The 23,613-nt window shown below is 36.1% G+C and overlaps 1 protein-coding gene and 1 long non-coding RNA gene across 28 annotated transcripts in view; one reads left to right on the top strand and one right to left on the bottom strand.

The window, feature by feature from the left end:
* Positions 1 to 20,933, bottom strand: part of LOC143345562 (uncharacterized) — a 100,587-nt gene extending 79,654 nt beyond the window's left edge. For 4 of the 27 annotated variants that reach the window (XM_076772842.1, XM_076772840.1, XM_076772838.1 and 1 more), the window contains exons 1-4: positions 20,521 to 20,853; positions 19,518 to 19,691; positions 18,786 to 19,128; positions 18,515 to 18,695 (exon numbers count right to left, since the gene is read on the bottom strand). In XM_076772842.1, the coding sequence (XP_076628957.1) occupies positions 18,515 to 18,695; positions 18,786 to 19,128; positions 19,518 to 19,691; positions 20,521 to 20,652 (830 nt within the window). In that variant the 5' untranslated portion in view covers positions 20,653 to 20,853. Of the gene's footprint in view, positions 1 to 1,552; positions 6,175 to 9,265; positions 12,040 to 18,514; positions 18,696 to 18,785; positions 19,129 to 19,517; positions 19,692 to 20,520 lie in introns of those variants that run through there. The other 23 variants (XM_076772834.1, XM_076772843.1, XM_076772854.1 and 20 more) reach the window with 18 other exon arrangements.
* LOC143345579 (uncharacterized) overlaps positions 20,879 to 23,613 on the top strand; it is a 191,851-nt gene continuing 189,116 nt past the window's right edge. Inside the window, exons 1-4 of the long non-coding RNA XR_013080282.1 lie at positions 20,879 to 21,003; positions 21,074 to 21,392; positions 21,829 to 21,996; positions 22,846 to 22,963. This is a non-coding gene — a long non-coding RNA (uncharacterized LOC143345579). The remainder of the gene's footprint in view (positions 21,004 to 21,073; positions 21,393 to 21,828; positions 21,997 to 22,845; positions 22,964 to 23,613) is intronic.

A 23,613-nucleotide genomic window follows, 5' to 3' on the forward strand; every position in this document is an offset into this window, starting at 1 on the left:
AGGATTTTGGGGGTATGTATAATGACCAAAAATGATTGTAATTGACTCCTGCAACCGAAAATAATTTTTCCGTGAATGATTTGAAATTTTTTAATTTAATTTTGTAATAACTTTTTAACGAAGCCTCAATCAACAAATTGATATTCTTGATTTTCTTCTTATTTTGGTTTCTAGAATCTCCCATTAAAATTTTTCCCAGTGGTGGCCGAACACCCTGTATATTTACTGAGACTCCCAGAGTTTAATTTTATTCAGAAAATGTCATAAATTCTTTGTGACGACTATTATGACTTACAACTATAATCTTTTTTTCGTAAATTCAAGTCACTGTTGACTCGAAGCTCCCATCCTCACGCGTTATATGCTTTCCGGCGTTTGTTAAAAAATATTCCTAATATTATTGTCACTGTACACTCGAAGGAATCACTCCGATTGATCGATCGTAGCGTTCGTTGCGTGTATTTTAATGTGAGCGTTTAAGGACGACCTAGAGACGAACGATTTGTTGCAACAGTTACACTGATACGGTCTTTGGCCCGTGTGATAACGTTTGTGAATGACCAGGGAGGAATGTTGCGTGAACGATTTCCCGCAGGTGTCGCAGGTGTACGGTTTTTCCCCGGTGTGGGTTCGTTTGTGAACGACTAAGGTGCTCCTCTTGCGAAAAGCTTTGCCGCAGGTGTCGCACATCAACAATTTCTCACCGCTGTGAAGTCGAAGATGATCTTGCAGGGACCCCTTGGAGGACACCGATTTACCGCAGAGATGGCAGTCGTATTTATTCTGTCCCATGTGAGACTTCACGTGGAACACCAAAGAGTTTTTGTAGACGAACGTCTTGCCGCAGAACTCGCACTGGTGTTTCACAGGTTTGAAGTTTGGATCGTGTACCATGAGATGCTTCACGAGTGTGTGATTATTCGGGAACGACTTGTTGCAAGAAAGGCAAACATGTTCCTTGGCGCCGTGTTTCACGTTCATGTGACTGTGCAACTCGGCGTTCGTGAAGAATCCTTTCTTGCAGACGTTGCAGTACCTGGTGTACTTGTCGAAATGGCGTCTCTGGTGAGTGGTCAGTTGGAAAGCTTGCACGAAAGCGTGACCGCAAACGTCGCAGACGAAGTTCCTCTCGCGCGTATGGATCCTCCTGTGGACGGCCAGAGTGTTCGTTCTCTTGAACGATTTTTCGCAGATATCGCACTGATACGGTCGAGCGTCGCTGTGAGAAACTAAATGGCCTTCGTAAAGGTTCTTTGTCCTGAAAATCTTTGCACACATTTCACATTGATAAAACGGCTGAGGCGAGAACTGTTCAGCGAGACGAGTCTCTTCGGACACTGTCTGTTCTTTCGTCGTTTTCTCGGGTTCGTTTTTGATCGACAACGAATTCACGATAATTTCTGTTTCGGGACAGAGATTCTCCGAAATTTCGTGTTCCTGCTTCACCGAAGACGACAATACTGATTTTTCTGTTGCGCGTTCCCGCGTCGACGATTCGACGTCGACACTCGAACTTCCTGGACACGCAGATCTGCGAAGAAAATGAGAAAAAAAGTTTTGTCAATAGTAATTCTTACTCTATCGAATTAGATGCAACGACAACTTCAGTTTTTTTTTTTTACAAGAAAATCTGCTTTTATTAAGGAAGAAACAAATTAATTTACATATGATGTAGTACATTGATTTTACACGAGAATACAGTATTAAAACTTCAAATAACGTCTTACGTTCTTTCCTCTTCTTTCTTCTTGAACAGAGTGTTTTGTATTCAGCGCTTCCACTGTTGAAGACTTATTTCGTTCAGTAGTTGTAGCTTATTACATGCTGGACAATGCGTTGAATTAAAATCCCCTATTCGAACTTTCATAACAAAGTATTTTGCGTCTTCCTTCAAATAAGATTTTTTTTTTATATAAAGTAAACTTTCATAAGAATAACACTTCTGTACTGCTTATGTTACTTAATGTTTTGGTATAATAATTAATAATAAAGTTGTTTCTTTTATTTCACAATTTACGGAATCGTGTTTGTATTTTATTTCTTGTTTCGTAAGCGAAGTATTTATAACGAATATAAATTGTGCCAACACTGAACCTTTAATTAGACCGGTGAAAATAGAAACTTGGTATCTGGTACAACAAACTTTTATTACAAGTTTTGCAACGATATGTAAATAGTATGCGAATTAAATAAACATAAGGCTATATTTATCTTGCTTCTAAATAAGGGTTACATGTTGTATATTTTAAACACTAATATAAATTCTTTGATTACTTAATGAACTTAATACTTTGATAGAGCAAATATTTGAATTACTATAACAATTAAAAAGCAACAAAGAGGTTTCTTCCTTACGCTTTTTAACATACGATTTCCTAGACTATTTATTTCAGAAAAGGAAATATAAAAATACGTTCATTATATATATTATTGTTATACAAAAAATAGATTTATTGAAAGAAACAAATAATCTTGTATTTATTTGCCTCGTAAAATTTGAGAACTTACATTTAAATGACAATTTATATGAACACGTTAAAAGTTCTGTAAATTACAAAATACGGGCGTTATTATTATGACATGATAACTTCGATAATCGACGTTAATGAAATATACAATTAATTAACTATATAATTAACGTCTCTATTTTTTATATGACACAGTATAATGCGCACAATTGCAGAACTAACTATGTGCAGAAACGTAATGTTCGTTGTACGTGAACTGAGTTTCTTCTTCGCACGTCCAGCAAATAACTTAGGAGTAGCAACTATCAAGGAAGATTATATTATACTGAAAATTTCGTTCTATCGTTCCATTTTCACTTTACTGACAATATATATTACTAATATTTTATTTCGCCTTGTGTTCATATATTAAAGTATAACATGCAAGAAACGATAATATTAAACAAAAGCATACACAAATATTTGTATGCAACACCTTCCTTCTATTTAAATTTATCAAACTTAATTGCGTCGCAGTTTCCTGTGTATCATGGCACCTTGCGAATTAAAAGATCGTAGGGTAATCTTTTGTTACAATAATTACTTAATGAAACGAAAAGAACTTTAGGTATATACTCAAACGAAAATATGATGAGCTATTTTATACATTAGTTGAGTATTGAACCTCTCCTCTTATTTGCCGATTCTTTATTGCAAAACTTGTATTTTAGCCCATTATTAACTTGGTTCATAAAATTTAATTGCAATATTCGCTTTATACACTCTTATCAAATATTGTATGATCGTTCTACAATGTAACAAATTCATACATATTTAGAGACACGAAGGTTCTATCGCCAGATTAAAAAACCTCATTACTTTATACTTATAATTATCTTTGTGTAAATAGCAGTTTAAAAAACATGAGAAAAGTCTGAATAAAAGTAGTAATTGCAACTGTATATCATTCAATGTATTGTCTACCATGCTGATATTTTTCTAAACTAAATAAACCGTTTAAAATTTGTGATGATTAAATAAAGAGTTACAAATTATATTAAAACACGTATTTAGAATAGCTCAGTAAAACCAGAACACCCAGTTATTGTTGTTTCGAACACGAAAAAATGTTGAATGATTTCATTCACACAGAATAGTCATCAATATTTTCTCAAACAAATCCTACATTCTTTCAAATAAATTTTTACTCCCCATAATCTCGTGTGACTTTGAGATCACTTATCCACGTGTCCAAATTTTTAGAATGTAATTTCATCGTTTTCTCCGTACGTGTTATTGTGTCTTGAAGCAACAGCACAATTATCAAAAAAATTTGCTAAGAAAGCTATTTAAGGTTCGAAAACGAGGCAAATGGCAGAAGAATCATCTATACTAGTTATCAGACGCACGATTCCTTTCACGACAAAAAAGCTATCTAAGATTAGAATAAACAACACTAAGCAAGGCTACCTCTTAATAATACCACTGAAGAAACTATCTCGAGAATATTGGTAAATACTTCCTTATTTTCTTCTTGGGCAATAGAAGTTAGAGATACTAACTATATGTATAGTCACATCAAACTCAACTGCTAGTTGAAAGCTATTGAAGGATTACTATATTCATGACTCCATCTTTAATTTTTCCGTTCCACCCATATTTATATAAGAGATACAAGAAAGTACGAATCGGCAGGCACATTACTCACACTCTTGATGAATTCTTGATATTTTTAAGCTCACGGTACAATTTAGAAGAAGATACTCAAGCTTTTAGCTCAAGTGCAAAAGCCTAGCACAGTTCGTAATAATGAATAATTATAATATATTCATTAATTTTGTCACCAAACATTTGTAGTGTAGTGTAGCAGTCCTTACGATACGATGGTTGAGAATCACTAGTCTAGAGAAGAAGACAACATGTACACACATTCCAGGCATTATACAACAATTCATGTGACTTAATCTAATAATTGCTTTAGAGGAAAGACATTTCTATAGAATAGTGAAGAAGATAGACTAAGAAGACTTCAATCTTCAGCTTCAGAGATCAAATTAAAATAAATTCTCTAGTCGCAAACTAATGTACCAACGAACAATGCATGTCATTCTCAACAACGGAGATAACTGGATGTTTCGTTCTTGGTGTACTTGATGCGCTCATTTTTTCAGAAAGTATTCCACATAAAATTATATAAAAGAACTGCCATGGTAGTCAAACTTGTTAAGAGTTCTTAATACTTAAAATACACAATCCGTTCTTGGTATAACAGCTTGTTATTATAGTGATGCCTTGGAAATTGGCCGGTTGTTATCCTCACAAATTTTTGGAACTGGTTTCCTGGTTATCCCAATGGCCAAACATGTTTATACAAACAGAAACACCTGGGACTATTTTGGAAGGTCTCTCTTCGACTTTGGCTAGTTTCAATCCCGAACGTCGATCAATGTCCAAGGCACAACCGTGTTTGTTTCAAAAGAAGAGAAGATATTAGTCACTCTTATCGTAAACACCGCTTGTGTTCATAGCGAATGTATCGCTTGGTCTTTCATTTCACTTTTTCTCGTTATGCGACTTCATATGGGAGTTGAGCGTTCCATGTTGGGTGAACCTTTTCTGACATACCTTGCACTCGTACGGTTTTTCCCCGGTGTGCGTTCTGAGATGCACTGTCAAGTACTTGCGAACGCTAAACCCTTTACCGCAAACTTCGCAAATGTGAGGTTTCTCGCCAGTGTGTATGCGCATGTGAACCTGCATGTATGCCTTACTGGACACCGTTTTCCCGCAGATCTCGCACGGGATCAAGTTCTCGCCTGTGTGCAACCTGGAGTGCACCTTCAGTGCGCCTTTCCAGTGGCTTTCGAAATCGCACATATTGCACTTGAACTTCTCCCGTTCGCCGTGAGACTTCATGTGCGTATTCAGGTACGCGGCGCTCGCGTACGGCGTTTTGCAAATCCTGCAAATGAACGGTTTTTCCCCCGTGTGGGTGATCATGTGTCGGTCTAATGTTTGCTTCGTGTAGAAACCTTTCCCGCAAATCTCGCAATTGGCCATGTACTCCTTGTTGTGCTTCATCTTGTGCAACCGCAAATCGTACCCGGACACCTTGGACACGTCGCAAATGTCGCAGACGAACCGTTTGTTGTGCTGCTTCAAATGGATCTTCAGGAACTCCTTGGTTTTGAAGCGCTTGTTGCAGAATACGCACTCGTACGGCCTCTCTTTCTGATGCACTTTTATCATGTGTTTCTTCAGCTTATCCTCGTCGATGAACGGTTCATCGCACTCGACGCATCGGTCGATTTCGTCCGGGTTCCTTTCGTGGTTCTCTCTATGCTTCAGGAACGCCAACTTCCTGCGCATTCTTCTATGGCAAATGTCACACTCGTAGACCACCACGCGCTTTTTACTTTTAACGGGCGGTTGTGTAACGACGCTCGGCTTTGTTCTCGTTTTGCTTCTTATTTTGTTTCTCGTTTTACTTCTCGTTTTACTGTCAGTTTTACGAGGTCTGCGAACTTTCTTTTTAACAGGCGTTGGCTCCGGTTCTAGTTCCAAATTTATATCGATCTCTTCAGTGAACTCTAACGTATCGGTCACTATCTCCTGGTGTTCGAACTCTTCTATAGTGCAAATGTCCGTTTCGTATTTGATCACGACCATATCCTCTAGCGTATGTATCGGCTCTAATCTTGCAGTCTCGATCTCGATCACCTGGCACCTGAAATGGACAAGACTCGTCAACTTATGAGAAATAATGAGATGGATGCTTAAAAGGGTAATAAACAATACATGTTCTTATGTAAGGTAGATTTTCTTGCGTTAGGAAACAAAGTCTCCGTGTTCTTCCTCTGGTCTGATGATCTAACATGAATTATAATACAGGACGCTGGACAGGTATAATCGAAACCTATCGACAGCGATTCAACACTTGTAAATATTGTATACGAAGTATACATAAGAAGAAATTTCTTTAGCGAAATACATATTAATGTGATTGAACCACCTTATGAACTAAGTTGTTAAAAAACGATTAAAAAGCAAAGAAAAAACAAAGGATTTCCTTAAACGGGGCAAAGTGTAAATGCCGATTAAGATTTCTCAGTGTATGCTAATTCTCTGTCGAAGAAATCTTCGTTTGTAAAATTTTCTTCGGGTTTTTTATTGACTCTCAGACGATGCTTTTGTAGGCGTTTCCTGTTGTAGATTGTACGTTTACGTTGTTGTTTCATACCACTAACATATGCCATTTTATGTCCGTGTGAATCTTCATATCCACATATGTAAAATTCTTTAATAGTTTTTGCTCAAATTTTGTATGGTACTTGATTCTAACCGATAGGAATCCATCGGTGTTTTCTTGTATTAATTTTAGTATAAACTTTTAAAATCGCAAAACTTGTATTTATGCAAAGTTATTGCAGATTGAGCATGCATAAATCTTCTGTAAAGCTTTTGTTACAAAATGTGTAACGTAAACTATAGTTTGCTGTACTTCTAACTTGTAATTAATTACGAATACTGCAAATAAAAGCACTTATTTTTAAATAAGTCAAAAAGTCACAAAAATGTGTTGGAATTATTTATAAAAAATAATATAACTTGTAGTCGGTATCTGCTTTGTCTTTCTTCAGTAAATTTTAATAATTAAATAATCAAACATTCAGTTTTAAAAGAAATTCCCTACAGTTTTTACTTAGAAAATAATTCCTCCTATATTTGTAACACAGGAACGTGGTAGATTTGAACTGTTCTTTTACATTTCATTTCGAAATTTTTACTTTACTTACCAGTTTTTGAATAAACAGTTTTCAACACTTCTGATCATTACGAATAATTATATCTATATATTATAAACTTTATTACATTTTGTACAGTGCACACGACTGATATATAAACTAATTAAACGCATCATTCCATAACAGAAATTACAATTATCTATGATTAAACTATTTTTAAAAAAGAGGATATTTCTTTAACGATATATTTATAATTTCAAGACAAATTAATTTATCACGAAAGCTCTCGATTCCGAGATTCGATACCCATTTTTATATTTTCAAATTCATACGAATGAACGTAAACACAACAAAACAGATCTTTTACTCAATATGAATTACTATTTCAGCATGCCATCGATATAAAAATTTGTACTAGTATATACGTATACTTGAAACGATAATTAAAACAACAAATCCAATGAAACACGCTCGATGAAGGCACAACGATTCCATTTTATTTAACGCCCTCGTGTCGACGCAAATGGGCGCTAAGTGTGCTGCGTTGAGTGAAACGTTTCTCACAGATTTTGCATTTATAAGGCCTCTCGCCAGTATGAGTTCTTCGATGTTTGATTAGATATTTCCTAGAGCTGAACGCCTTTCCACAAAATTCACAGATCTCCGGTTTCTCGCCAGTGTGTATTCTAATATGAATCTTCATATATTGTCGTCTGATCAGTTTTCCACAGACCTCGCAAGCCACTTGACTCTCCCCAGTGTGTGTCCACCGGTGTTCCTTGTAGCAATAACTATAAAACGTTTCGAATCCGCAGATCTCGCATTTATACTTCTTTCTGGTTTCCGGTTGACTATGAATTTTCATGTGACTTCTTAAATAAACTCGATTACCAAACGACTTGTGGCAAATCTCGCAGGTGCAAGGTTTGTCCACGCTGTGAACGCTCATGTGAGTCTTCAAGGCCGCTTTCAAGTAAAACCCTTTGTTACAGATCTTGCAGAATTCCGTGAACTCTTTGTTGTGTCTTCTAATATGAATTTTTAAATAATACTCCGACGTGAATTTGGCGCCGCATACGTGACAAATGTGGGGCGCTCCGTGCAACGTTTTGTGCACGTTCAGGTATTTCTTCTTCTTGAAGACTTTGTGGCACACGTTGCATTCGATCGGACCTGCTTGTTCTTGCCTTCTTTTGATTCTCGTCGCTTTATCCCTCGGCTTGTGCTGCCTCTGTTCAATCGTCGCGGAGTCCTTGCATCGCGCGCGTCGATGCTTGAATAATTGCATTTTCTTCGCGAAGGACTCGCAACAAACGTCACAGGTGTATTTCTTATCGGCCTTGCGCAACGCTTCTCGTGTTCGGAGGATCGACTGCTCCGTTCTGTGCACCAATAACGCGGCTTCGGTATCGAACTCGTCGTCGCAAGATTCGCATCGACACGACAGCATCTCCTGTACGACGCAGGATTTGCTAGGTGCATCCTCGAGAACTACAGAGAACCGATCTTCCTCGTTTGACGAGTTAACGGTGCGCGATCGATTAGGCCTGGCTGGCATCGACTTCGTACTTTTCAGTCTGTAAAAAGATAACAGAGCATAAGCCGCCTTCGAATTGCACACCTGGGCTTACACTGCACAGAACGAAGACGTTAAGGAGTTAATGTTGCTTTAGAAGTGTCTCGGGTTAGCGCAGCAATGACGAAGAAATATCTTTCATTTTCTAGCGAGCTGCATTGAACTGTAATTTAGCTGTTCGCGTTGGACGAGTGAAAATGTCTCTGATACTACGTTAAATAGAAATCGTCGACGGATATTGAAAAATGTGAAACTACTTACTGCATAAAACCTGTAAAACGCATATAACTACGAAAATATGTAAATGAAACGGCTTGAAGAGTGATCATCTTTCAATATTTAAGAATCTTCATTTTCATTTTTTATTTTCTTCTAAAATTAATATTTATCAAAAATAAAAGAAAGAAACTAATTACCTTTAGTCCAAATAATATTACTGAACGGTGCAAAATACTGAAGAATATTTTATGTAAATCTGAATGATCACTGTTATTTATTTGTATGAATTTGCTTACAAAAAGAGATCTATCGTCGCACCTGATCCACACGAACAACGATTCGATACTTTATAAAAGTAATTGCGATCGATTCATACAATTCTGATTAAATACATAATTATAGGATAGATTAACGAATAAAATAAGTACAAATTTAGACGCTAACATTCATTCCTTCTTCAACAAAATAAAAATCTCCAAATTTACGAATACTCAAACTACTGATAATACCACCTATTATATTTAACAATGCATTAAAACAACGTATCACACTACAAATAATTACAAACTATGATTCTCGATAAAAAATATGTTACCCTTAATTCGCGCGAGGTATAACACAAAGAAGCCACATGATGAATAATACGTACTCTAAGTTGCGTGACAGAATTACACTTTAATTATAAATTAGTAAAGGTGCAATTTCACGAAATCAATTCGTGACATTATCCATTACACAATCCATTAATATGGAAAAAAATGATACTATCACAAATTGAACTAATTCTAAGCTTAGAATAGCGTAATTCGTGATTGTTCGTGCGTTCAATTTGTTTGCATATCTAAAGCGTCACTAACTACTGTTGATTAAGTCTACCCTATGAATTAGAATAGCGAATAATACGATATATTTGCTAATTCTGTAACTTGTTGTAACTTCTTAAATCGGACACTTTAAATGTATAACTAAGGCACTAGGGCATATGAAATATTCACTAATTTAAAGCACTCCCCGTAAAATTCTGACGATTAGAATTACATACATATAAATCTAATTCACAAGAGAGCATTAAATCATTCTTGCATATAAAACGAACTTGAGTATTTAAAAAATATAATTCAAAAAACCTTCGGAAACATGGACGGCTGCGTGATTCGTAAAACTTTCGTTCAACAAAATATGAAATACGAAATATTATAAACTATAATATCGATAAGAACTGTTCCATATATTTACACTGTCTGTATTGTAATTATGTTAACTTATACCCTTCTCATTATTAAACTTGAAACGAAAAGAATTAATTGAAGCTGAAAGTGCACGTAATCTTCATAATTCGTTTTTTATATAAAAGTGCAGTATAAACTAACTAAATATAAATGTAAACAGAACATGTTAAAACAGTTTCTAGACGATTTTCTAATACAGAACTTACCATTTTAATACAGTAGCAAGGAACTCACAATATAACACACTATATCCTAACACGTTAATCATTGAATGTTAAATGTAAATATTGTTACAATGCATAGTGATTATGACTCAAGTATTCATACACAGAATTCAAACGCATCAAAAGCTTAAAGACAAAAATACAAAACAATTTAAATGCTGTAAATACCAACGTGAAATCTCTCGATCGATTATCATAAATTGTATCGATTCTGTACGCTATTGTATAAAAATAAACGAGCATTCGAATTACGGTTTCGCGTTAAAGTCCGCGTACACCCTCGCCCCCTGTCACATAGTAATGAAAAATGCAAATAGTCCATTCGTATTCGAACCGAAGTAACTCTCTTCTTTATCGTGAGTTTAAATGCGATAATCGTGAGAGAGTCTTTCGTGAAACTGTGATCGTTTCAGGATAATACCTATTTGATCGTAACCCGAAATATCCTAACTAGGTAATAGTATAGTTATAGTGTCGAGGGATTGTTCTTCGTGCTGGACCTCTGATTCCTGCTGTAACTGCTGTTGCTGCTGCTGTTGTTGTTCCTGTTGCTGCCTAGCGCTTTGCTTGGCGTGAGTTTTCAAGTGCGAGTTAAGCATCGTTTTCGAGGCGAACGATTTGTGACAGAATGTGCACGGATAGGGTCGATCGCCCGTGTGACCCCTGAGATGCACCACCAGGGTGGTTCGTTGTGTGAATCGTTTCTCGCAATGGGTGCATTTGTGCGGTCGTTCGCCCGTGTGCGTACGTCTATGAACGCTCAGATAATTCTGCGAAATGAATCCTTTGCCGCAGAGATCGCAAACGTGGGGCTTTTCGCCAGTGTGCTTGCGCAGATGAACGGTCAGGTAAGTCTTACTGGAGACCGCCTTGCCACAAACCGGGCACACGTACTCGTTCTGGGGTCCCACGTTTCCGTGTGTCTTCATATGTACGAGCAACACCTGCTTTCTGGAGAAACGTTTGTTGCAAAGCACGCAATGATGCTTTCTCTGCGGTGGCACGTAGTCAGGCTGATGCAATTTCCCGTGCAACCTCAGACCTTGACGATAGCGGAACGTGGCGTTGCAAATCTCGCATTGAAAAGGCTTTTCGTTGGCGTGTTGGAGCGACTGGTGTTCCTGGTAACTGATACGCGAGACGAAACTGTCGCCGCAAATCTCGCATTCGTATTTGTACTCGACATTGTGCCGTTTCTGATGAGCTATTAGAACCTCTTTGCGCGTTGTGACGTAACCACACGTTTCACAGGTGTGACTCTCGTCCGATTCGTGCTCTAACTGATGCTCCTTCAACGCGGATGTCGTGGCAAAACTACAACCGCAATGTTCGCAAACAAGCTGGTCGTCGTCCAATTGAACGTTACTCTGCTCGTGCATCTCTAAATGCAATCCAAGAGCTTGTTCGGAAACGAAACCATCTCCGCAGAGACTGCACTGCACGATACCCTCGGAGATGATTATCTCCGCGCTCGCCACATTCGATATGTGCGAACTATCTGTGATGAGCAGCTGCTCTGTGTCTTCCTGATCGAAAATCTCGTTGGGCCCGCATTGCTGCTGATCCTGAGGCATCATCTCAAGCTTTGACACAAAATATCTGGAAAGAAGAGAGACACAAACGGAGATCAATCAACGTATATTTCACATTTCATTGTTATAACTTTATTCGCTCTTTCATTTAGGGAGCGTTAGCTTTAGTAATCATTTAAATACCCGCGTATATCTTTAAAGTATTTAATAAAGTGCCTCGGTGCTTTCCAGTATTTTCTTTATTGCTTTCTTACACTCCTTTTCTTATTATCGTTGTAGATTATTCTATCAGTATACACGTTTGACCGGCTTTTATAACATCACCGAGTGTATGCTATAAATACTATTTATTAAAGAAAGTATATTACGTAATTCGGTAGCATATCGTTAAATAATATTGCTTAAAATAATGTACCTCCAAATAATCTTTTCACTATCGATTAGATACACCGAAGCCAACCGAAGCGCCTAAGTGAACACACCCTTTACAATTCAATTTTCAAATAAATTACTCTATTACAAATTGTATTGTATTCTTTTATTATAAGAGGAATAATGTTAAATGTTTAACAAACTATACAGTAATTCATAATTGTGCAATGGTACAAGATTACTTCTTGCCTCAATATGAATTCTCTGTTACACACTTACCAACATGATGTACTGCTTTACCGATGATCCAGTCACGTGACACAATCCGCCATTTTGGCTTCACTCACTCATTCATCAACACAGAACGTACTACTAATTGCCAGCAATATAAATAAATGAATGTGATTGATTTTAAGGAACGCAATGTCTTACGCACCACATATTTAACGTTAAAAACGCGATTATCTCAAGAAAAAAGAGCCATAAATTACTACTATTACTTATTAAATTTCAACATGTTGTATACAAGGGCATTAATTTTTAATTTCACAATCAAACATAATCATATTATGAATTCTCTTCAACTGGATACGTTTACGAATAATTATAATAATGAATGAATAAATGATTGAGACAAAATACTATATTTTTAATTGATTAACTTTCATAACTTGATAATGAAACTTATGATTTATTGTAAATAATAATAAGACTGCCAAGATGGAACACATACATTTTTCTAATAACATTGAAAACTTTAATTAGACGAAAAATTACATTCAGGAGTGACAAAATTCTCAGAAATTCTTTAGCAACGATCAATTACAACTATACTATTAATAATATCAACACCAGAGATCTTACTTTTACAGAATACATAGAAATATTTAAGCGTCTTCATACTTACGTTTTATGATCATATAATATGCAGTAACCAACCCTGTACTTACATTAGTTAGAGGCACATGAATTCATTTTTAAGGCTAAAAATGCTAAGCTGTATTATTTCCCTCTATCAGCTTAATCCAAAATAGTTAAAAGAATCGTATACAATATTCAATGTATACTAAACGTTTCCCTATGACTGTAATAATAGTTTTGTAAACATCAATTAAATTCTAACACATTAATATCTTTTCCGTTTAAAATGTCTTTTCTTTCAATCGATTAAAAATTCTCAAAAATTCTATCTTTTAGGCACATTAAATTTAAAACTTAATTCATTATACAGGTACTAATTTTCATTGTATGAAATTTCGCGTTCGAAAATACCGTTATTAAAGAAAACCTCGTAATACTACAAATTTAAATAATTGAAGAGATCCTATCGCTTTAAATACCTAAAATATTCATGTACGAACAATATCACAGTGATCACATGCATGTTATATGTAACATTAGTAAACTAGCAATTTTGTTACGTATTCCTAGGATTAATCAACAAATTCGTTTCAACTTAAACATACAACAAACTATCACCGTCGTTAAAATTTATAAAAATATCAACAGAAATAATTTTGACAACGTCTTATCACGCGTTATAACGTATGTAAGGCCACTTATTAATTTTTAAGTAATCTAACATCCAATTTTATAATAAACAGACAATCGTCGAGTTTGTTAAATAAAATTTATCTTTCTAACTAAAATCGTCAAAAATTGCGATACGAATACATGGAAAGAAAACATTTCAATTTCCCTATCTAGTTTATCCTAACACTCTATTCCTATTGCCGACTAGAAACAAATACGAGTATTGAACGTTTCTATCGTTTTGTGACTATAACAGATTAAACTTTTAATCAACGATAAACTAACTTCCAACTTAAAGAAATAATCAACCTCTGTAACAAAGCATGAATCAGTGTCTCGCACATTTAAATGTGCATTAACAATTATCTCCTCGTAAAACCTACCAACCCCAGAGCTCTTCAGTGTTTTTTCATGTGATTAAGCATAATCGTTCTGGTAACGAATCCTTTACCGCAAAGTGTGCAGGTATAAGGCCTTTCACCGGTATGATATCGACGATGGACGGTTAACGTGGATGCCTGTGTAAACGACTTCCCGCACATGGCACAAAGATACGGTCTTTCCCCGGTATGGATGCGCTGATGCACCACGTAATATTTGCGATGCGTGAAACCTTTGCCGCAGACGTCGCAAACAAGCGGTCTGGACCTGTGCACAGCCTTATGCGTAGTCAAAGACTCGATGCTGGCAAATTGCTTCGAGCACGAGTCGCACGGGTACGAGACTATCGATTTGTTCGACGACGCCACGGTGCCGCTAATACTGCTGGTGACCGGATCACCGTGAGAAACAACGGTGTCGATGATTCTATCGTTGCCCGGCAGAATTGGCTTGTGAGTTTTCGCGTGATGGTTATACAGATTTCGCGTCTCGAAGCGCATCAGACACCTGGGGCAGGAATATGGCTTCTCCTGTCCGACCTCGTGCATTCTTCTGTGACGTTCCAGGAGCGTTCTGTAACGGAAGCTGGCCTGGCAACGATCGCAGGCGAACGTCTTTTCGACGTTCGACGTAGATATCGTCGGTACCGGCGCGCAAGAGGTTGCAGGCGCCGAATGCGTCACCTCGTGCATCCTCAAGTGACTTAGGGCGAAGAAACTCCGCGAGCAAACGTTGCACGAGTACCTTACCGGGTTCTCTAAATTGTGATCGAATTCTGGCAAAGCGGTATGGCTCGTTCTTATGTGATAATTCAATTTCAGCGAGCTTCGAAACTCGAGTCCGCAAGTGGGACACGGATGGGATTCGACGATGATCTGTACGTGATCCATGAGATTTTGGTCGGGACACATGGACGGCAAGTGGGAAGGGACGGTTTGGTACGTCGTAGGCATCATCGACGACTGATTGGAGAATATAGAGCTGTTCTGAAGCAAGGTACAACTGACGGGTAAACCGATATCTCCCGTCTCGGGCGAAGGTGAGAGTATTTGTCGCAGCATCCCGGACAATCCGCCAAAGGTCTCGCTTCCTTCCCTGAAATCGACAAAACCCAAGGACAATGCATCGGAGAACAACCGAACGGTATACATATAGCATTGCCTTTGAATCGTTCTCGTGATCTTGCGTTCTCTGTTGCAACAGGCGGTGGTTAAGAACGATAGAAAAGCGAAGAAAAGAGATTTTTTCTTTTTGTACACTGTGTGAAATTTCTGCAAAGTGACCGTGCGAAGTGCTTGGGCATTGTGACTTCCCTCGAGATACACAGCAATACAGTGCGACGAGAGCATTAGGTGCAGAGATCGAGCTTAGAGAGAGTTTTGTCGTCATCGTTACTGTCAAGTAATCTTCACGAGCTTCTCCACGTATTCGTGGATAAATCCGCTCCGAAAGATCGTAACGAATACTTTGTTTATAGCACTTTACCTTTAGGTATCTATGATACAGTGTCTTGTCATTTATACAATCGTTAAACCGTTAAATAATAACTTTACGTTTGATCCTCTTTTGCGACTTGATTTATATTAAACACGTTAGTAACGAATGTAATTAAAGAAATTAAACGTTCGCGTAGTTTTACTTTAAATAATTATTATTTCTCACCTTACCACGTCTCTAGTCTCATAAAAAAATATAATTGGCACAAACTGAGGAAGGAATTAAAAGTTTCTACAGCAAACCAGCAGAAAGAAGAAAAAAGTTAAGCTATAAAACTTGGCAAAAGAGTTAGAAGAAAGCAAATCCTTGTTAAACAATCATCATTACTAAATAGAATACGTTTGGAAATAAAATTAATATAATATATTACATTGAAATTAGATTCTCACCTTCAAAAGGAAATCCAACATCCATGCATCGTCTTCCTCCCTCTTCTTCCTTCACAAACTGTGGCCAAGACTTTTCTTCTCCAAAATTGAACAATGTTAAATATTCGAGGGTGTAAAAAACACGCCCAAAGAAAATGTAAATATTGCAATTAATAATTGCAATAAAAAAAACATTAACAAATGCCAGAGAATGCATGCGAACTGTTAAAGGACACATGATAACAATGTGGAAAAAAATGAAACATTTTTCTGTTTCTGGTGTGAAATCTTCTCAAATTTCAAACAAAAACATGAAATGTTTCTAACCACATAGTAATCAGTGAAAAAATGATGATTTATTTAAATTAAATGTTTCTTGCGCAAATTAAGTAAAATATTCTGTACCAGTACAGAATACACTGCGCAAGAGAAAAAGATGTAAAACGCGAAATATAAAAATTTGCTTTGTTCACCGGCGCGTTCACGCAGCCTGGTAGTACGCGTATATTGAAAAACAAAAATAAAAATCGCGATGTAACAACGCAGATCGACTCAATTTTCACTGACCCGTAAACAAAATAATGGCCGCAGCACAATAGTGCGCGATGGAAGTTTGTATCAACTTTTAGCGCAGCAAATTTCCAGCAAAAAGGGTGCTGGAGCGCGCTCAAAAACACGGATACAAACGACACAAATCACGTATATTCAAATAAATCGCACATTTACGAAATATAAATGCGATACACGAGGTTACAATGAAAAATAAATTCAGTTCAATGTACAAATTATACTTACAAACTATCGGATAAAAAACAAGCGTGTAAATATACAAAAGTGTGATACTCGCCTTAAAATGTATATAAATGTCTTTGTAGTCCTCTTCATGCTTCGTTTTTCGTACGATGATTATTCTTCGAATCTTCACGTTTCGACAGTTATTTATTCTAATTGTTTTTTTATATCGTCTTTGATATCAGGATCGACTAAATCCATTTTTTGCCATAAAACACTATTGCCATTTTGGACTGGCATCTAATAACAACGATGCCAGCCACAAACGATATTGATTCGAACCGAAATTGTGGCACGAATACCACCAGTTATCAGCGGTTTTTGTTCGCAGTTAACAGAACGACAGCACTTATAAACTAACCGGTATAATAATGTAACTATGTGGTCCTGACGATAATGTAAAGCGTAGGCATTGGAAAGCACGAAGACGACAAGAAACGGTATTCTTTACGAATTGTATAGCTTGGCGACACGTTGATGCACCAAGCATCCATCGTGACGTTAGTTTACGAAATATTAGTTTGTGATTTTTTGTCGGCCTATTGTCGGCCGAGTGCGGCATTTTGTGCCTTCACGTAAGCGTGGGATATTGATACTGACAACATGTAAACATCTGGTTTTCAGCTGAACAGAGGGATCAAATATTCACTGCTATAAATTGAGTATTGGATAACAATTGATTGAATTACATACAAATTTAAAGGTGTAACGTGAACATGTTAATAAATTAGACATATAATTAGTGGGATCCCTCTGTTCATTTAAAGTACACGTATGAATAATAACTATGATAGAGCTCATTTAAATAGGAGTATCATATAAATAAGGCACTGAATATTATATGATGAAACGAGTTTTTATTATCACCATGAACCATCCTCATTTAAATGAACTCTACATACATGCTACCACATGTAAAAGTACTAAAGTATTTTGCAATCTGTTTTATAAAGTGAGCATATTTCTTAAATAATCTTCAATAATTCTACCAAGTAAAAATTACTTCTTGAATGTTAAATAAATCCGAACGAATAAAGTTCATAAAGAAAGATCGTTTGACAATTATAAAATTACACATCAAATTGCAAAATACAGAGAGCCAAAGATGGTTGTGGGGTGTGTATTAACTTACCTTGTAATTCTAAGCCACCTCATTTGCTTGAATTAGGTGACTAACTTTCTAATTTTTTTTTAAATCTTTTTTAGAATAAATGTTAAAATAATCCAAAACATATTTATAATTATTTCAATTTTTCTGGATGACGCAAAATCTATTATCCTTTAGAATATATACGCAGATTAAATATTAGTTTATATATCATGTGAACTGTTCATAAGACTATAGTTTAAAACTTTGAATTGTAAAGTGAAATTATACGAAAAACTAAGTAAAATATTATTAATGCACATCTCCTATAATTTATTTAGTAATTATTATTGAACCAAACAAAATAAATAATACATCGCGATTTACTTCGGATATTAAAATTGAATTTGCAAAAGAAACATTAACGAGAATATCAGTGTCAGTGTCTGTGTTCTCCACAACAAATCCGCACCTTTGGCCCTGAAAAATTAAGACATGGATAAAAAACTCACCCAGATTTGGGATCCCCATCGGCTGTTTGCGGCATTGGAATTTCAGGCATATCTGCAATTTTCTGTTGCTGCAGTCCTGATGGACCCGCTTCGTCGCATGCCAAGGAAACGTTTACAAAGGTTGTAGGCTCTATAGTTCTACTATTGGGATCTTCTTCGCTTTCTTCTTTTACAGGTAGGCCTGCAACATAGAATTAATTTACATAAATTTTAATAAATAATTAAAAATAAAAAATTTTTAACCAAAAAACCTTATAATCCCGGAACGCACCTTCATCTCCATCGCACTCATCATCCGAGTTTTCTTCATCTTCACTACTTTCCTCTTCCTCTTCTTGTTGCGTGGAGCTTGTTTGATTTTGTGATATTTGGTTATGTGTTGTTTGTGAACTTGGACCAGGCACTGCCTGAACATTTTGTGCAGAATTGCTGCTTGTGTCCATAGGAACTGAGGTTATTTGTTGTTGTTGATTAGTATTGGATATGATCATAGGAATACCCAGGCCTATGTTGTCCATCATGCCTATACCCATGTTGTTTTGATGCTCGCTTACTTGCTGCATCACACTGCCATCTAACCTGTTCTCTGTACTCTGTTCTTGTTTCATTACATTCTGTAATCAAACAGAACAAACAAAATTTATTAGCAAGAATTCAAATTATGTAAAAGAAAAATTATATGTGTGGACTAAGGGCAACATAACCTTCTGACGAATCAAGTGACAAGAACCAAAATTTTAAAAAAATGTTTCAAATATAAATATATGCTGTGAATCCATATATATATTCAAAAAAGTAATAAATAATTCAAAAACTTACAAAATACAATATTTAAAATATTTATATCTCTAGATATAGTGGTAACTAAGATCAACACAGAACTGAATATCTAACAAATAAAAGAATATCAGCCTATTCATTTCTTTTTTTTTCATGTATTCCATGAACTTGCTTCAATAAACTGACAGTAAAGAAAATTTTTTGTTAAGGAAAAAAAAATTACCGGATTGAGAACATTGGTAACATAACCCTGTTTGCCTTCCATTCCAACTTCTCCCAGCCATTGTAACAGTTGTTTTTCTGCATTCACTGTTGTATTCCAAAATTGATAAAATAATTCTACTTTATACACACAATCATCGCATATTTTCTTCGGTAATTTATCTTCTCTTGCAACCTGTAATCATAAAAAAAAATAATACAATTTAAAACAGAAAATAGAGACATTCTATTCTTGTGAAATGATTTTAAATTCATTCTGCAAATATTCCACAAAATCATAAACCCTAAAACAATAGAATTTAAACAAGCTAATAGAATTATTTAATATTAAGGTCTATCATTTATAGATGGTATAGCTAAGGAACATAATTTATTAAACAAAGCTCATTAATATAATTCGGCTATTCATTAAATTCTTCAAAATCTATAAATGAAATTTACGCATTGTCATACTTTATGGGCAACAGTAATTATGCAGTAGCTTCGAGAAATATGAAAACTCGGTTGAATCTATTTTATAACAGGAACAATGATACGGAAGACAAGATGTCGAAAAGGAGGACGATTATTTAATTAGCGTAATCGGCAAAAAAAAAATGCTGCGTATTATACTCGAGCAACGAAATTAAAATAAATATTGGTAGAATTTAGAAAATATTTCGGAAATATCAACGTGTTACGGTAAGAAAAAAAGCGCGGCAAAATTATATTAAATAATTTCGGGAATTATGAACGAATTATATGCGAACGAAAAAAGAGGGAAAAGGAGAGAAAAACAGTACAATGCTAAGGTACAGCTATCTCGGTTGTCGTTATTTCGAAGCTACTTGTAATTGCTCCATGCGTATCTTCAGTGTACAGGGCGATCTCTGAAAGAATCGGAGCTAAACGCATTTCTACTGGGAGGTTGAAAAGTCGTGGACGGCTGAGGAAACGCGGCGTAACTATGAAAATGCACAAAATGGCGGATCGCCATTGTCGATGCGATGGCGTAGTTAGCTTACCTTCACCGGTAGACAGGCGGCGATCTTGAGAAAAATCTGCCGTACGTCTCCCTCACCATCGAAAATCGGTACCGAAACACGGTCCTTCACGAGACACAGCCGACACAGGTCCAGATAATCGAGGGAGGACATTTTACCGTATAAAACGCCAGCTCGAGACGCAAAGCCGCGCCCGTAGACGCGAACGCTGTTTCAACCCAAGCCGGAGAAGACCCCGCGTTCTTCTGTACGCGTCGTTTGCTCACTACGCTTCGGCCAACTTCGCCGGTATTCGGTCACGTTCGACTCCCTTCGTGTGCCTTCGTAAATCCTCGGTGGGATGGTTGCGTATCGATCACGTCGCGTTCGAAGCCAACCGCTTTTACACACGACAGTTTCGAATATTAGAAAGGCCTCTTTCTTCTGAGAACATCATTATTTAATATGGATTTATTGTACCATTTAGGAAATCATTACTAAACAAAAGGAACTTGGGCTTTCACGGTATATTAATTATATTTTTAAATTGATTTTACATTTCGGTATGATTTATACTGCGTTTTACGTTACACAGAAAGTTTCACAAGATGGCTACAGTCGTTGCTGACTGTGACTCTGTCTAATCGTACTAAAAATACATATAACAATCGAAGGAACAACGCATGTTAGATTTACCTTTGATGTAACTGATTGATCGACCAGGTGTTTAAGAGGTCGGTCGAGTTAATGTAGACCTATCAAGTTTTCATGAACAATTACATACTCCCACTTCTGCGTATGGGTACAGTCACGCATGATCAAACTGACGGGACATTACTGTCGTACGAGTAATAGGGATGAATCAAGGCTCTGCAAAGAATATATTGAATTCGTACCGAGCAATTATTTTTCAGGTACACATTCTTATAATGATCACGTGATTAACGATTAGCAGAAATCATATTTTCGATTGTTTTATTAGTAAATGAAAATATATTTTAACTATCAATGGGATACGTTTTAACATGTTAATTGCATGTTATTGACTTGTTATTTTATTATTGATGAATTTTACTTAAGTATTCAAATCCAATGGAGCTATTGAAAATTATGGGTTTATGAATAATAATTACATCATTTTACAAGATATTTTACAAATTATGAATAATTAATTAATTGTTTTTCGACTGCATTTTTTTCGAAATTTGCACCTATAGGATTCGAACAGAAATTGACACGACAGAATTTTACGATGTTCTAAACTTTTCTCTTCTAAACATTTCAGTAAACAAATAAATTGTATTATTCATTCCATGGTCAATATACATTTTTAATAATTCTTACACTCAGGCAAGAAGTATAGTGATGCAAGGAATAGCAGAGCTACAGTGCTGCCACGTTTCTCGTTGAGACAGCTGGACTGAACCACTTACCCTCACGTCGTCAAACATATCAATGACCTGCCCTGTCCTTTCCGTTCCATGAACTTTGCTGGATATAACACATCGGATTTAAATTGTACGTTCAACTACCTTTCAAACTTTTTGCGTCTTTAACTTTTTTCGCCGCTAAAATATATTTGCAAGATGTTCGAAAGATGTTTATTGGTAGAACTTACATAATATCGAGCGATTGTTCAACATAGAATCTTGTCACCAGTGTATTCTTACCTTCTTCCATTATTGATGGTACTACCTTTTGTTAGCTTCTTTGTAAAAGTCATCTAGGGATATTTAAAAAAAAAAAACACGTGCAGGCATATGATATATTTAAATTGATATTTTATCATTATTTTAAAGTAATCAAATAATATTTTATATGATGGTATTTATTTTTCACATAAAACTAAAAGTGCAAAACATTCCTATAGAATAATGAAACTTATTAATAATATATTGGTTAGGTACCACAAAATTGTAAGGTTATATTATTTAGCAAATAGAAAACAGTAGTTGTAGACGTAATAATCTTCATTTAATTTTAATTATTTCTTCGACGCTCGTTGCACTTGGCGAAATGTGGCTTAATTATGTGCCGACAATTTGAGAAAACCAGATCTCTGACGACTATTCCAAGCCTGTCCGACATCTGGCATTCATGTGTGTTTATAATATGTCAATTGCTACATGATAAACGGAAAGGGACCCTTCCAAATCCCAGTTAGAGTTTTGGAATTTTTGAAAAATTTTAATACGATCGTTGGTTTTTTAATTTAATTCCATTTGCCGGACTAAATGAAAAATAGTTCGATATTCTCATAGATTTGTTTAAAATAAAAGTTATTGGCAAAATTAATTACAAATCTTTTGTGCAACTTGGAGGAATGAAAATCGTACAGCGTACAGCATTTCGGTTACTTTGTTTCAGGTGTTCAAGACAGTGATTATAAAGCAGAGAGTGGGGACTCGTGAGCCTCGTGAAATCTCCCCCACCACATTGACTGTTTCTTCGTCTCGACTGTAGATGGCTCCACAGACCAGATCAGGTACAGATACTTCAAAACCTAAACTTTCCTCGTAGATGTTTCAATTATTCCGTTTAAGGATGGTATATTTAAAAACTTTTGGAAAGAAAAAAGTTTTACGTATTGTGATTTACGAAAAGCAACCCAAGTATCTTCGATATTATGAAACTATACATTTTGCAGACGATGTTTTTTATGAATAGCATATATCGTATGTCAGGCATGCTCACGGCAGGAGTCCCTCACGTTGCTTGTTCCCCTCCCACGCACCGTAGGTAAAAGAGAAAGACGCAGATCGCGCATCATAGAACGAGACAGTTGAGAATGCCTTATAGCGCGTATTTTAACGGAATAGAAATAGAGGAACTTCTAGAATCTTTGAAACCAAGCTTCGACATGCCTGACGTACGTTAACACTTGGACTACGTACAGTGTTGAGGGTCAAATGTGACCCTTATTAAACCTACTTACGAAATTTTAATTTTATTTTTATTTTTAATACATTGATTTCATTTTGTAGTTCTTTATCTATACATTCCATCGAAATTATAACATTTATAGGCAGTATGAGATTTCGATTTTCGAATTCTGTAGCACTCATTTAGATTGTAAACTTTTTCATTGAAAAATTTTACGAACCGAAACTCGACCGTCTTGATACTGTGACACAC

This window comes from Colletes latitarsis, chromosome 9 (genome assembly GCF_051014445.1).
Source record: "Colletes latitarsis isolate SP2378_abdomen chromosome 9, iyColLati1, whole genome shotgun sequence".
In the NCBI taxonomy this organism is placed as follows: Eukaryota; Metazoa; Arthropoda; class Insecta; order Hymenoptera; family Colletidae; genus Colletes; species Colletes latitarsis.